Source organism: Melanerpes formicivorus, unplaced genomic scaffold (assembly GCF_026170545.1).
Source record: "Melanerpes formicivorus ecotype bairdi unplaced genomic scaffold, bMelFor1.0.p_v2 SCAF_9, whole genome shotgun sequence".
In the NCBI taxonomy this organism is placed as follows: Eukaryota; Metazoa; Chordata; class Aves; order Piciformes; family Picidae; genus Melanerpes; species Melanerpes formicivorus.
The window spans coordinates 16768747-16785289 of record NW_027142361.1 but is presented as its reverse complement, the minus strand read 5'-3'; the positions used below and the strand labels follow the sequence as shown (position 1 = coordinate 16785289).

The 16543-nt window shown below is 45.7% G+C and overlaps 1 protein-coding gene across 5 annotated transcripts in view; it reads left to right on the top strand.

The window, feature by feature from the left end:
• Positions 1–16543, top strand: part of ELP3 (elongator acetyltransferase complex subunit 3) — a 284717-nt gene that overhangs the window by 63625 nt on the left and 204549 nt on the right. The window contains exon 6 of one of the 5 annotated variants that reach the window (XM_068143175.1): positions 12491–12943. The exons of the other annotated variants lie outside the window; for them this stretch is intronic. Coding sequence (XP_067999276.1) covers positions 12491–12502 — 12 coding nt within the window. The 3' untranslated portion in view covers positions 12503–12943. Of the gene's footprint in view, positions 1–12490; positions 12944–16543 lie in introns of those variants that run through there. 5 annotated transcript variants of the gene reach the window in all.

Genomic DNA, 16543 nt, shown 5'->3' with positions numbered 1-16543 from the left:
GGAGCTTCTCCTACGGTTGGCCAATTCAGTGATCAAATGAGACAATTGGAGGATAGCATGACACGTGGTTCTTTGGTTTCGGCCATTAAAACGATGTCTGGTGATATTCAGAATTGCATAAGAGAGTTAAAAGATGAATTTAGAAATTCCATATCCCAATTGGCACAAAGGGATAATTTCAATTCTTCCTCCAGGTGGGTACAAGTCTCATCTGTGAGGAATACACGTCCTCCAAGGAGGTCATTCCAAAACAGGACATTCCAAAACAGGTCACTCCAAAACAGACCACCAAGGCAATCACGTAGAACTATTTGGATAACTCTGCGTGATCAGTTTGGTGAGAACATGAACCGCTGGGATGGCCAACCAACTTCTAATCTTTTCAGGAGACTGAGGGAATTGCAAAGTGGCAGAACCCAAGGTAGTAATACCAGAAGGGTAGCTGTTACTTCCACAGTTCCCCAGAATGACTCTTATGGCTCCAACAGTGGCTCCAGTTATAACATGCAAAGTTATAACCCTGCACAATATGTGCAATGCACATGTGCACATGTTCCCCATAACTAGGGGTGCCCTGCCTCCCGCCAGGGGGAGGAGAGGGATAACAGAGATAACAGAATCTATTGGGATGTGTACATCCAGTGGCCTGGCACTTCACAATTTCGGAAGTACAGGGCCTTGGTTGACACAGGAGCTCAGTGCACCATAATACCATCAAATTATCAGGGATCAGAGTCTATAACTATTCTGGGAGTCACTGATGGATCTCAAGAGTTAAGTTAGGTAGAGGTTAATATAAGTCTAACTGGTAAACAATGGAGGAAGCATACAGTTGTGACCGGACCTGATGCACCTTGTATTTTGGGAATTGATTTTCTGAGAGAAGGGCGTTTCAAAGACCCTAGAGGTTACAAATGGGCTTTTGGAGTAGCTTCAATAGAAATTGATGGACAAAAATTGAAGCTATCTGCCAGACCTGAACTTTCTGATGAATCTGCAGTTGTGGGACAACATAAGATACAGGACATTAAATTGCCGGTTGCTTCTCAGACTGTGCATCACAGACAATACAGAACCAACCGTGACTCTTTGTTGCCCATTCAGAATCTGATTCGTCAGTTGGAGAGTCAGAAAGTCGTCAGCAAAACTCATTCACCTTTCAACAGTCCAGTGTGGCCTGTGCGGAAGCAGAATGGAGACTGGCGTCTGACAGTAGACTACCGAGCCCTAAATGAAGTGACACCACCTATGAGTGCAGCAGTACCAGACATGATGGAACTCCAGTATGAGCTGGAATCCAAAGAGGCCAAATGGTATGCTACCATAGACATTGCTAATGCATTTTTCTCTATTCCCATAGCAGAGGAATGCAGGCCTCAGTTTGCTTTCACCTGGAGAGGAATCCAGTACACTTTCAACAGATTGCCAATGGGCTGGATCCACAGCTCAAGCATCTGTCATGCAGTGATCCACGATGCTCTGGAGAAAGGAGGTGCTCCAGAACACATCCAGTTCATCGATGACATCATCGTCTGGGGTAAAACTGCTGAGGAAGTCTTCAAGAAAGGTAACAAAATCATTGACATTCTTCTGAATGCAGGTTTTGCCATCAAGCGAGACAAGGTGAAAGGACCTACCACAGAGATTCAGTTTCTGGGAGTGCGATGGCAGGATGGACGCCGACACATTCCAGTGGATGTGGTAAATAGAGTCTCTACCATGGCAAGTCCCACCAACAAGCAAGAGACCCTACGTTTCTTGGGGATAGTGGGATTTTGGAGACTACACATTCCTTGATACAGTCAGATTGTGTAACCTCTGTATGATGTGACTCGAAAGAGAAACCATTTCCACTGGGGACCTGAACAACAAGCAGCCTTTGACCAGATAAAGCAAGAGGTGATTCAAGCAATGGGTCTGGGACCTGTCCGAGATGGTCCAGACATTAAGAACATTTTGTACACGGCTGCAAGTGACAATGGTCCAACCTGGTGCTTGTGGCAAAAAGCTCCGGGTGAGACACGTGGACGACCTCTTGGTTTCTGGAGTCGAGGTTACAGAGGTTCAGAGGCTAACTATACTCCAACAGAGAAAGAAATTTTAGCTGCCTATGAAGGAGTAAAAGCATCTTCTGAAGTGATTGGAACTGAATCACAACTTTTCTTAGCTCCCAGATTACCAGTTTTGAATTGGATGTTCAAAGGCAAAGGCTCCACACCACATCATGCCACAGACTCAACGTGGTCTAAGTGGATGGCTCTGATAACACAGAGAGCTCGAATGGGAAATCTTGAAAGACCTGGTCTAGTGGAGGTGATCTCAAGTTGGCCTGAAGGTATCAACTGTGCTAAACCTCCAGAGGTGAAAGTAACTCGTGCTGAGGAAGCTCCTCCTTACAATGACCTCTTTGATGATGAAAAGAAATATGCTCTGTTCACAGACGGTTCCTGTCGTCTTGTTGGAAACAAGCGAAGGTGGAAGTCTGCAGTGTGGAGTCCAACACGCCGAGTTGCAGAGGCGAAAGATGGAGAAGGAGAATCCAGTCAGTTTGCAGAGGTAAAAGCTGTCCAGCTAGCTCTCGACGTGGCTGAACGTGAGAGATGGCCAAAGCTTTATCTCTACACCGACTCATGGATGGTAGCCAATGCTCTATGCGGTTGGCTAAAGAACTGGGAAAAGAGTGGTTGGCAGAGAAAAGGAAAACCCATTTGGGCAGCCAACCTATGGCAGGACATTGCTGATCGAATCGAGAGAATTCCAGTGAAAGTGAGACACATCGATGCTCACATTCCTAAGAGCAAAGCTACTGAGGAACAGCAACACAACCATCAGGCAGATCTAGCTGCAAGAGTTTCTCAAGTAGACATGGACTCTAATCTTGATCTCGACTGGAAACACCGAGGTGAGATATTCTTAGCTCGGTGGGCTCACGATTCGTCAGGACATCAAGGCAGAGATGCAACATACCAATGGGCTCGTGACAGATCCATAGACATCTCCATGGATGCTATCACACAAGTCATCCATGACTGTGACATTTGTGCTGCTATTAAGCAGGCAAAACGACTTAAGCCCTTGTGGTATGGTGACAGATGGTCCAAGTACAAGTATGGTGAAGCTTGGCAGATTGACTACATCACTCTACCACGTTCTCGTTCTGGTAAGCAGTATGTGCTTACTATGGTAGAGGCAAACACTGGGTGGTTGGAAACTTATCCAGTTCCACATGCAACTGCACGCAACACCATTCTCGGTCTGGAGAGACAAATCCTGTGGAGACACGGAACTCCAGAGAGGATTGAGTCAGACAACGGAACTCATTTTAAGAACAACCTTGTAAAGAACTGGGCAAAAGAGCACGGTATTGAGTGGATATTCCACATTCCCTACTATGCACCAGCTTCAGGGAAGATTGAACGCTACAATGGTTTGTTGAAGACCACTCTCAAAGCCATGGGAGGTGGATCTTTGAAAAACTGGGAAAAACATTTAGCACAAGCAACCTGGCTGGTAAATAGTAGAGGCTCAGTGAACCGAGCTGGACCTGCACATTCAGATTTGCTACGGAAAGTAGAAGGTGATAGAGTTCCTGTTGTTAGAGAAAAGAATCTGTTAGGTAAAACTGTTTGGGTATTTTCACCCTTAGGAGAGGCTAAACCTGTCCGAGGGGTGGTTTCAGCTGAAGGTCCGGGTCACACTTATTGGGTAATGCAAGAGAATGGTGAAATTCAGTGTATTCCACAAAGAAATTTAACTTTAGCTGAAAGAGGTTAATTTCAAACTGTTGTATAGCTACATCGCGTCCAAAGGAAGAATCAACGAGGAGTCTACGGTGCACGAACCCTGAGATCCCTGAGAGCCCTGAGTCAACTAAGAGACCCTGAGATTTCCCTGTTTCCCTTTTGTTCGCTTCATCGGTGAAGAAATGAACTGTTTTCCATTTTTCTAATTTTCTGATTTTCTTGGACTTTTGAATCATCTACATCTGAGCATAGCCGGAATGGACTATGAACTTTACTCACAAACTGTAAATATCGTTTTGGATTGGATGGACAGTATGAACAGCCAATGAAATTGTTTAGAAGGGGTGGACTGTGGCCGGTTGACGTTGCCCCCTTAAGAAAGGGAACATGGTGGACGGAAGTTGGTAAACGGAAGGAATAATCTAAACTAATTTCATTGGACGAGTGGGAGGAAGCACTTTCTGAAGTGGGAGTGAAGTGGACATTTCCAGCACTTCTCAGTCAGTCTTGCTTCCGCCTTTCTACGGTGCGGCTGCTCTCTGTCCCTGTGCTGGGCTTTCTGCCAAGGCTCCGGCCTTGAGAGAAAAACTGATAAGGCCTGTATTAACTCCTTTCCAATTAACACAAAACTGCTTTTAACTTCTTTCTTTCGCTCTCTCTCTCTTCTAACCTAATCTGGGGAAAGGGGGGAGAGAGGGGAAAGAGGAGGTGGGGAACCCCCCTCTCTGCCGAGAGGGGTTCACTCTCATTTCTGTGTTACTCTGTTGTATATCTTTGTATATATTGTAGATATTGTAAATTTGTAAATATCTCCCTGCAAACCCTACATCGCTTTGTAAATATAGCTCCACTGCTTTGCTAATTCAGCTTGCGAGTTTTTTTTCTTTTCCCTTCAATTTTTTTTTCCCTTTTACTTTACAAGGGGGAAGGGAGGAGGCTTCTTGGCCTTGCCCTTCCACCCACCACAGCCTTCAAGAGCTCCTGTTTAAAGTAGGTTCGACCCTCCTGGACCCCTTGGTTCATGAGGGCTGGTACCCAGGGGACTTTACAAATAAGTTTCTTAAACAGGCTGAAGTTTGCCCTCCGGAAGTCCTATGTGAAGGTTCTGTTGGTGCTCCTCTCTATCTCCCTGCATATTGAAAACTTCACTATCTCGTGGTCACTGCACCCTAGGCAGCCTCCCACGATCACATCGCCCACCAGCCCTTCCCTATTGGAGAACAGCAGGTCAAGCAGAGACTGTCCCCTGGTAGGCTCACTTAACAGCTGTGTCAGGAAGCAGTCCTCCATTCGCTCCAGGAATCTTCTGGACTGCCTCCTCCCTGCTGAATTAAGTTCCCAGCAGATATCTGGCAGGTTGAAGTCACTGGCAAGGACAAGATCTGATGATCTTGAGACAGCCTCCAGTTTCTTGTAGAACAATTCATCAGCCTCCTCGTCCTGGTTGGGTGGTCTGTAACAGATTCCAATCAGGATGTCAGATTTGTTAGGCTGCCCTCTGATTTTAACCCACAGGCTCTCAATTCCCTCATCTTCCACCTCAAGTTCTGTGGCAGAGAGTGACTCCCTAATATACAGAGCCACCCCTCCTCCTCTTCTCCCTCACCTGTCTCTCCTAAAGAGCCTGTAGCCCCCCATTGTAGCACTCCAATCGTGGGTGTTGTCCCACCAAGTTTCTGAGATGGCGACTATATCATAGTCGCCCTGGTGGATCAGGACCTCCAACTCCTCTTGCTTATTGCCCAGGCTGTGTGCATTGGTGTACATGCATCGCAGCTGGGTTCCTGCCTTCTCAATTGACCCTACCTTGTGCCCTACTCTTTTCTCTGCAGAGGGACCGATATCCTCACCCACCCCATTCAGACCTAGTTTAAAGCCCTTCTAATGAGCCCTGCCAACTCTAGTGCTAGGACTCTCTTACTCCTTCTAGATAAATGCACCCCATCAGGAGCCAGCAGGTCGGGTGCAGTGAAAGTTGTCCCATGATCAAAGAAACCAAAGTTCTGCTGCTGGCACCATCCCCTGAGCCAATTGTTGATGGTATGGGTTCTCCCATTCGTCTCAGTGTACACCCCTGCCACTGAGGGAACTGAGCAGAACACCACTTGAGCTCCTGCCCCATCAATCAGTTGTCCAAGGGCCCTGAACTCCTTCTTAATCGCCCTGGTGCCCTTCTTGTCAATCTCATCACTCCCAGCCTGTATTACCAGCAGAGGGTAATAGTCAGTGGTCTGGATTAATTTAGGGAGTCTCCTTGCAATGTCCCTAACCCGCGCCCCAGGTAAGGAGCAGACCTCCCTGTGGGATGGGTCAGGACAACATACGGGTCCCTCAGTACCCCCGAGGAGAGAGTCCCCAACAACTATAACCCTTCTCCTTTTCTTTGTGGAGCTGGTCATTATAGCTGGTGGGGACCGCTTGGCCTTTAGGCTCCCCTCTGGATGGCTGTTCCTCAGCCTCAGCCCTCTCATCCCCACTGCCCTCAGCCTGCAGGGCCTCATACTTATTATGCAAGGGCAGCGGAGGAGGAGGAGAGGGTCGGGGTGGATTTCTCTTGCCACCCCTGGCAGGGACCTGTATCCATCCCTCTGTGTTTCCAGGGACCCTTCCCTCAGCAGGGGAGATCTGCAGAGCCTTCTCCCACAAATCTAACTCCCTTTCACTTTCCCTTATTGTCCTTAGCCTAGATACCTCCTCCTTCAGCTCGGCCACTTCGTCCTTCAGCTCTGCCACCAGGCTGAGGAGAAAGTTCACCTGGTCACACCTGACACAGGTGTCCTCTCCCTCCACTTCTATTCCAAGTGCCAGGCTGAAGCACTCTCTGCAGCTGGCAGCCTGGACTCCAGCATGCTGGTGAAACAACTCTGTCTGGGTAGATGCTGCTTTTCTACCCTTCAACCAAGTGACAACCATGGTGCAACGTTTGAGTGGGAAAAAAAAAAAATTATTATAATTATTATTATTTTTTTCTGCAACCAGCCGCTCTGCCTCTGGCACCATCCCCTGAGCCAATTGTTGATGGTATGGGTTCTCCCATTCGTCTCAGTGTACACCCCTGCCACTGAGGGAACTGAGCAGAACACCACTTGAGCTCCTGCCCCATCAATCAGTTGTCCAAGGGCCCTGAACTCCTTCTTGATCGCCCTGGTGGTCAATCTCATCACTCCCAGCCTGTATTACCAGCAGAGGGTAATAGTCAGTGGTCTGGATTAATTTAGGGAGTCTCCTTGCAATGTCCCTAACCCGTGCCCCAGGTAGGGAGCAGACCTCCCTGTGGGATGGGTCGGGACGACATATGGGATGGGTGGGGACGACATCCATGAGGGCCAATTGGACTCGATATGATCCCTATCTCCAAACAAGACACATAGTTGAGTAGGTAAATTTTTGCAGTGAAAGGGGAATGTGTTGTGGTTGTGATGAAAATAGAACCATAGTAAATCATAGAATCACAGAATGGCTTATATTGGAAGGGACCTTAGAGATAATCTACTCCAACCTCTCTGCCATGGGCAGGAGTGCCTCTCAACTAGACTCAGCTGCTCAAGGCCTTATCCAGCCTGCCCTTAAACACCTCCAGGGAGGGGGCATCCACAACTTCCCTGGGCACCCTACTCCAAAGTCCCACCACCCTGGTACTGAAGAGCTTCTGCCTAGGATCCAGTCTGAACCTACTCTCCCTCAGCTTAAAACCATTCTCCCTTGTCCTATCGCTAGGCACCCTTATGAAAAGTTCCTCTCCAGCCTTCCTGTAGGATATCTTCAGGTATTGGAAGGCGGCTATAAGGTCCCCCCACAGTCTTCTTAAGGCTTAATAACCCCAGCTCCTTCAGCCTATCCTCATAGCAGAGGTGTTCCGGCCCTTGGATCATCTTTGTGTCTGTCACCGGCTGAGGCTGTCCCCTTAAGAAAGGGAATATGGCGGACGGAAGTTGGTAAACAAAAAGAAGGATCTAAACTAATTTAACTGGTAGAGTGGGAGGAAGCACCTTCTTAACTGGGAGTGCAGCAGGGTATCCTGGGCATTCCAGCACTTTTCTATCAGTCTTGCTTCCGCTCCTCTGCCGAGCAGCAGCTCTCTGTTCTGGGCTTTCGGCCAAGGCTTTGGCCTTGAAACTGATAAACCTGCAAAGGCCTGTATTAACTGCTTTCCAATTAACACATAACTGTTTCTAACTTTTTTTTTCTCTTTTCTCTCTCTTTCTAACCTGCTCTAGGGAAAAGGGGAGAGAGGGGGAAGCAGAGGTGGGGAACCCCCTCAGCAGAGGGGGGAACTCTCATTTCTGTGCTACTCTGTTGTATATCTTTGTATATATTGTAAATTTGTATATATTCCCCTGCATATCCTACATTGCTTTGTAAATATACAGCTCCACTGCTTTGCTAATTCAGCTGTGAGTCTTTTTTTCCCTTTCCCTTCAATTTTCTTTCCCTTTACTTTACAGGGGGGAGGGAGGAGGCTTCTTGGCCTTACCCTTCCAACCCTACTACATTTTTTTTTTCTTGGCTTGCCCAACGTGGGGCAGATAATTAGTTTAATTTATTACTTGATTGATTTAGTGTTTTCTAGCTGAATTAGCAAACATGAAGGTGCTGTGGTTTGTAGAACGACTATTCTTTTCAATTTTTGGGGCTCTGGTTTACAGATATTGTTTGGGTTTGATTTTAGATTACCTGGGTAAATATTTGGTTCGGACAATTTATCTGTGGGTTATGTATAGAGTTAGATTATGGTATGGAAAATGCGTGGATTCCTTATGGCCAGCGAGATACAGAAATGTTACCTCCACCACTCTCCCAATCGAGATAAAGGGTTTTAAGATTCCGCCTGAGAAGAGAGTAACTTTAGGTGATGCCTGGAATCAAAAGGTGATTTATTTAGTGTCTATAATTCTGCTGCTGGTGATAACTAATGTGTTTTCTCTGTATTCCTTGTGGCGAGAGAGAAAGGTGTCCAGAGCTTGTTTTGTTATAAAAACTAGATCAAAAAGAAAACGCCGTGGCTCTGAATCAGTCCCAGAATCATCTAGTGATGAGGAATGTGGAGAATCTCCGTCAGTTAAAAAGAGGGCTAAAAAGTTAATTGGTAAAGCAGCTCTAAATGACTTTGCTGATTCTGGCAAGCTGCCAAGGGCAGCGGCTGGCATCAACATGGCGCCTACTCCTTCTCCTCCTCCCTCTTCTCCGTCGGCCATTAACGGAGCAACGTCATTTCCGCCCACTCTCTCAGTGGGACCGGAAGTCACTGCCCCAGCAGCTGATTTATCTCAGGACCTGTCAGCTTCCATTAATGTGGCTGTAAATTCAAACACAGCTCCAGTTAAGGTGGCTCCTTTAAAGACTAGAGGTGGAAAGGCCAAAGATGGAGAAGAAGAGCTGGAGACTGATCCTGGTGAAGGGCCCTCCACTCTAAGAAATCCTGCTGAGGGGGAAGAGAAGATTTGTTTTAAAGATCTAGCTAACCTAGTGAGAACAAGGCAGGATAGTGATGAAGCTAGGAAAGGAGCTGGCAAAGGTGGTTCTCAGCTTAAAGAGATCCTTGAGAAAATGACAGCAGGATTATTAGGACAAAAAGTTCAGGGAGAAGAGGAAGAAGATGATATTTCAGAGTGTTCCTCACCCCGCGAGGAATTGCGAAATGTCCGTAAAGATTTCACCAGGGCAGATAAGGAGCCAGTTCTAGCTTGGCTTAGTAGGTGTTATGATACAGGTGCTCCGGCTCTAACAGTTGGAGACAAGTCAGCAGCTCAGTTAGGAACTCTCTCAAGGGATAATGGAATAGAAAGATATCTAGGCAGGGTTCTCAGTAAGGTTAATCCGTGGATACGCCTTTTAATGGCGGTTGCCCTGAGATACCCTTCCCGAGATGATCTCCCATGGAATCCTAAACCCTGGACTACCATAGATGAGGGAATTAAGCGCTTGAGAGAATTTGTTGTTAGAGAGATACTCTATGGTGAGCATGAAACTCTGAATCCTGATGACATTCCTGTGGGTATTGGTCTTGCTAAAAAGATCATCAAACTTGCTCCTTCTAATTATGCAAACATTCTGGCAAGCAGAATTGTGTCAAGAAGTTATGGTGGAGCTTCTCGTGCGGTTGGCCAATTCAGTGATCAAATGAGACAATTGGAGGATAGCATGACACGTGTTTCTTTGGTTTCGGCCATTGAAACTCTGTCTGGAAAAATTGAGAGTTGCATGAGAGAGTTGAAGGATGAATTTAGAAATTCCATATCTGAATTGGCACAAAGGGATAATTTCAATTCTTCCTCCAGGTGGGTACAAGTTTCATCTGTGAGGAATACACGTCCTCCAAGGAGATCGTTCCAAAACAGATCAAATCAAAACAGACCACCAAGGCAATCACGTAGAACTATTTGGGTAACTCTGCGTGATCAGTTTGGTGAGAACATGAACCGCTGGGATGGCCAACCAACTTCTGATCTTTTCAGGAGACTGAGGGAATTGCGAAGTGGCAGAACCCGAGGTAGCAATACCAGAAGGGTAGCTGTTACTTCCACAGTTCCCCAGAACAACCCTAGTAGCTCCAACAGTGGCTCCAGTTATAACATGCAAAGTTATAACCCTGCATATCCTATATTGCTTTGTAAATATACAACTCCACTGCTTTGCTAATTCAGCTGTGAGTTTGTTTTTCCCTTTCCCTTCAATTTTCTTTCCCTTTACTTTACAGGGGGGAGGGAGGAGGCTTTTTGGCCTTACCCTTCCAACCCTATGACAGTGGCCCTCCTCTGGACTCCATCAGCTCAGTCCCCTTCTTATAATGGGGAAACCAAAACTGGACACAGTATTTGAGGTGGGGTCTCACAAGAGCAGAGTGAATGGGCAGAATCACCTCTCTTGCCCTGCTGCCCATATTCATCTTTATTTATTTATTTAGAATAAACCAAACCAGGTTGGAAGAGACCTTCAAGATCATCGCGTCCAACCCATCAACCAGTCCAACTCACCCAAACAGCTAACCCATGGCACCAAGTACCCCATCAAGTCTCCTCCTGAACACCTCCAATGACGGCGACTCCACCACCTCCTTGGGCAGCCCATTCCAATGGGCAATCACTCTTTCTGTATGGAACTTCTTCCTAACATCCAACCTGAACCTCCCCTGGCGCAGCCTGAGACTGTGTCCTCTTGTTCTGGTACTGGCTGCCTGGGAGAAGAGACCATCATCCGCCTGTCTACAACCTCCCTTCAGGTAGTTGTAGAGAGTGATAAGGTGACCCCTGAGTCTCCTCTTCTCCAAGCTGAGCAATCCCAGCTCCCTCAGTCTTTCCTCATAGGGCTTGTGTTCCAAACCACTCACCAACTTTGTTGCTCTTCTCTGGACTCGTTCCAGCAAGTTCTTCACCGAGTGAGTTGTTCGTCATTGGAATGTGCTGCCCAGGGAGGTGGTTGATTCACCGTCCCTGGAGGCGTTCAAGAGGGGATTGGATGTGGCACTTGGTGCCATGGTCTAGTCATGGGGTCTGTGTTGATAGGTTGGACTCGATGATCCTCGAGGTCCTTTCCAACCTTAGTTATACTGTGATACTGTGATTTCTTGGCATTCCATCTGGACTTCTACCTTTTATGCCTCATCACCTTGATTTAGAGTTGCTGTGGGATTTATTTCCTTTAGCTGGGAATGTGTGGTGGGTCACAGAAGGGGAACTGATCCTGCCTTGGAGAGAGGCCAGATGTCAGCCCCCTTGAGGGATGACTCACCCTGGAGAGCGTCAGCACTCCGAGCCCATTGCAGTCTCAAATGCAGTTACCCTTGCAGTGGTTTGGTGTGACAGGGAGATGCTCCTCATTTTACAGTTGATGAATTGAAAAGTAGGAGCTGACTTGTTTCTATGGGCTTTGGGTCATTAAATACATAACTTTTCAATGGATTTTGTACTATAAAACTAAGATGAATAGAACCATAGAATGGTTTGGGTTGGAAGGAATCTAAAAGACAATCTCATTCCAACCTCACTGCCATAGGCAGGGACACATCCTACTAGATCAGGTTGCATGAGGCCCCATCCAACCTGAATTTGAACACTTCCAGGCTTGGAGTCTCCACAGCTTCTGTGGGCAACCTGTTCCAGTGCCTCAGCACTCTGTGGGGAAGAATTTCTTCCTAATGTCTAGTCCAAATCTAGCCATTACCCTGTTACTGCATGGCTTTGTAAAAAGTCCCTCTCCAGCTATCCTGTAGGGACCCTTCCAACACTGAAGGGTGCTATAAAGTCTTCTTGGAGCCTTCTCTTTTTGGTATTTTGGAACTGTTCAGTCTAGGTGAGCATCCCTACTGATAGTTTTAGTTTGCTAGTCATCTTTCAGTCCAGTAGATTCTCCTTGATTTTGTTATCTACTAAAAATAGCAGTTCCAAAAGTGAGTAAGGCTAGCCCTTATTTAGTTTCATGTCTACATTTGTGTGTTAGAGCTGTAATTTCGCTTGGTTTTCCTCTGGAGGGCAGCAAACACTTCTACTGGTTTTCTTTGGCTTTCTTGTCTTTCAAAGACCAGACAAAAAGTACTATGCTGATCTTTCCAACTGGATTTATCAAGATAAAGCAATGGACAGGTTGGGAAAATTATTGTTTTTTTCCTGCTTTGGTTATGAGCACTGAAGGACACAGCTCATTATGGAAGGAGGGTGGTGATCGCAGGTTGTCTATTCACATTAGTGCTGTGCTTATACATACATCACGTGGTTCAGGATGTGGTTATTCCCTATTTTTGTATGCTACAGGTGTCCAGCTAATTTTATTGGACCTAAAATGGCAGATTATTGAGGCAACTATTTATTGGAGAAACTGTTTATGACACAAACTGCATGACCAAGAAATTTTAAATGAATGTAAAAACAAAGTCGCTCTGAAGTCAGTGCACAGCTTTGCAAGCATGAACATCAAGCAGTGTTAAAAAATGGGCACTATCAATGTGTGGTTTTAACCAGCAGATGAATAAAGGTTTATATTTTTAACATAATAAATGCTTTGTAAATGGAGTTATTCAAGTTGCACTTCCTAAATATTCTAGAAGCGAGAAAATTGGGTTCAAGATGAATCAGACTCCTTACTTGTGCTTCTTGCATTTAGCTGTTGTACTGTGACACTGTAGTACTGTTTTGAGATGGTCAATAACACTTGAAATAAACATTCCAGTCTGGATTTATTTTTCTTTGTACATGAGGATCCAGCCTTTCTCCCTCATTGCTTCCATCAACAGAGGCAATGCTACACAAGGAGAACTGGCACTATTTTATGTGGTTTATATTGTGGGCACTGCATTCAGCAGGAGCCTGGGATCTGATCTCTCTTACCCCTAACCTTGAATGGGATTATTCAGTATTCCTAAGGTTGGAAGAGACCTCAAAGATCATCGAGTCCAACCTGTCACCACAGACCTCATGACTAGAGTAGGGAGGACACTACTGCCCACTGCAGGCTTGAACTCACGACCTTCCCATTAAGGGTCTTATGTGCTACCAACTGAGCCACCTGGTGCCATATTATGGTGGCCTTGATATTTTTCTTCCCTGTGCAAATTGTTACTTACTTTAGATTTTGAACAGTGATTCCCTAACAGGGAAAAAGACCTTCAGCCAGGATACTTGATAAAAGTCCTTCCAGGCATGACCTTTGCTTAAAGCAGTGGAGCATCCATCTGTATAGGCACATTTTTTCTCCCCTTTTGTCCAGTTATTTTCTTAATTTGTCCTAAACTAGAGCTCTGCTTCTGTATCCAAGGCTGTCTGATATTCTGATCTATGTGGTCTAGATTGTGCAGCACTGAAGGGATGATCAATCTAGCATACTCCCCTTGATGTAATTTTTCATTTTCTTCATGTACTGCTTTGTCTTGATCTGCTCACTGTAGCTTCTGGCCCCAGTTAATCTGATAAAAAGGATGTGACTGTGCAGTTTCAACCAGTACAAGATGACCAAAGCATGTCATAGAGGTATACACTGTTCCTCACCAGGAACTGGCACTGCATGTCTGAGTGAAAGTCCTCAAATGGTGTTGGTCCTTGGTCTCCAGCTGATATTCTTTCTTGAGTTAGCTTCTGGCTTTCTTGCAAGTACAGAGTCTTCTGGTACATCCAGCCTCATGGTTAATCACAAAGCTGCAAACCCAGCAGTGCTCAGATGAGAGAAATGATGTGGGGTCTGTCTCAGGGAAGTGGGGCACTGCTCTAGCCAAGCTGCCGCCAAATAAATAAGTCTGAAACTGCTTTATAGGAGAGAGCAGGATCTTCCTGGGGTGGCTCAGAGCCTCTAAGCTAGGCTGCTGCTTTAAACTGTTTCCAGCTTGAGGGGTGTGAAGAACGTCTTTTATACCTCTATTTATACACTAATAGGAGGTAATTTTTGCATGAGTGGACCTGGAGTTCGGGTTTTTGGTTTTCTGGATGCATAAGCAGGATATGAGTGTAGGAGTGACTGTGTTTGTATACATAAACTCACCTACTAAAAGTGGGGTTTGGAAAGATCAGCAGAGGAACTGCAAGGCTTCTAGAGCAACTCTGTGGTGAGTGGAAGAAGGAAATGACTTCCCTGAGAAAGTTTTGCTAGTGTTCAGCATTTCTGGAACATCTCCCTATTGAGGTAATAAACACATTTTAGTCCATTCAGACTTGAGGTGTCTTTGGTATGCTTCAGAAATAAGTTGGCCAAGGAACATTTGCGTAGCCGGAAGGGATCTTCATTTTGTAGTGTGTGTGCAGCAAGACTGAAAAGTTCTCATTTTTATCTGCTGAAACCACCAGTAAGGAGAATTCAGTGCACTTCTGGATGCCTGTCAAGCAAGATTGTGGACTTGGTGATAAGCTTCTGTTCTTTAAGAGGATATTTGTAGTTATTGCTGATGAATCAATGTAGGATTTTTCCTTCTGTACCTAGACAAAGATACCTTTCTCTGGGAGTTGTTTCCATCAAGCCAAAGCATTGATTTGGTTGCAACCGTTTTTGCTCTTTCTTGAGGACAATGAACCAAGAAGGTGTAAAATACACATGCAAATGAGAATTGCTGCTCCCCATCATTTTGCTTCTCTCACCTGACCCATGAGTCATTAGAGGTGCTGGGCATATTTAGCTGCCACTGTGACTCATTGGTTAGCTCCAAGGGATGAGCACCTCTTCTCTGAGCCAGGATCTGACTTTTTATCTGTGAATGAGGCCAAAGGAGAACTTGCCTCTGTTGAGAAGGGCAGATATCAGAAAGGTCTCCCTTGGGCATGCACCTGTGTAGGTACTTGGACAGCAGCATCAAACCTGGTTTCACTTACTGTGTTTAAAAATACACAGCAGTTACTTTATAATTTTCATTTTAGCAGTATCCAGTGTTGTCTCATGTTTGAGCTGGTTGTCAATCACGTTGTTAATGGCAAAATAAGAGGATAAAAATACTGGAACCTCATGTTCTGCAATTCAAGTATCTTGTGTATGTGATATTTATGTGACAATGTTCAGGTACACAGCACATAATAACTATTTTCATAATAGGGCTGTAATTACAGAATTCTAGCATGGTGGGGGTTGGAATGGACCTCTGGAGATCATCTAGTCCAACCCCCTTGCTAAAGGAGGTTCACCTGCATCAGGCTGCAGAGGATTGCATCCATGTGGGTTTGGAATCTCTCCAGAGGAGACTGTACAACCTGCCTGGGGAGTATGTTCTAGTGCTCCATCATCCTCAAAGGAAGGGAGTTTTTCCTATGTTAAGGTGGAACTTCCTGTGTTCTAGTTTGTGCCAATTTCTCTTTGTCATTGGGCACCACTGTAAAGAGTCTGATGCCTGCATTTTAGTTATTCATAAGCATTAAGGAGATTCCCTGTCAGTCTTCTCTTCTCCAGGCTAAACACCTCATCAGAGAGGTGCTCCAGTCCCCTCATCATCTTTATAGCCCTCTGCTGGATTCTGTCTTAGTGCCTTGTATCTCTTATACTGGGGAGCCCAGAACTGAACTCAGTGCTCTGAATGTGGCCCCACTAGGGCAGAGTAGGGTGGGAGCAGAATCTCCTTTGACCTACTTGCCGCACACTTCTGAGTGCACCCCAGGAGACCATTTGCTTTCTTAGCCATGAAAGCACATTACTGGCTCGTGGTTAATGCAGGACTGATTTGGCTTTACATCTGCTCAATACTCAGTAGTCTCCTGAAAGGCTCATTTTGCACTTGCATCCTAAGTCAAAACCCAGACCTGCAGAGGTGAGTGCTGTTGACTGTGTTTCATTCCTCATGGAGAAATTGCAACTCCTAATACTGGATGATACCATGAGACTGCCTGGTTTTTAGGCTTCTTATTGATTGCTTTTTGCCAAGGGTCTCTGTGTTTCCTCCATTAGCTGTGTCTTCATCTGATCTGGTGAGCAGGCACCAACACTTCCTGCTGCAAAAGTTTTCATTATGCATGAGGAGATTTCCTTTAGGTACCCCCAAAGCCATATTGATCTTTTAGCAAGCGATAAAACACAGATCCAGCTGCTTTAGAGCATTCACTGAAAGAGAAAACATAGGTTTTATATAACCACTGCTTAGGGGTGGATTATTGTGTGTCCACTTAAAGACTCATCTGAGGAAGGTAAAAAAATGAGCAGTGGCAGTTTCAGCATCAGTTGGTTTGATATGTGGAGCTGCTGACACCTTTTAAAACCCAGCTGGAAATCACAGAATCATAGAATGGTTTGGGATGGAAGGGACTTCCAAAGGCCATCTAGGCCAACCCCCTTCATAAAAGTACCAGAGCAGTGGAGTGCCTCTCCTGAGAGTTGAGATTCTTCAGCCCAGAGAAGAGAAGGCT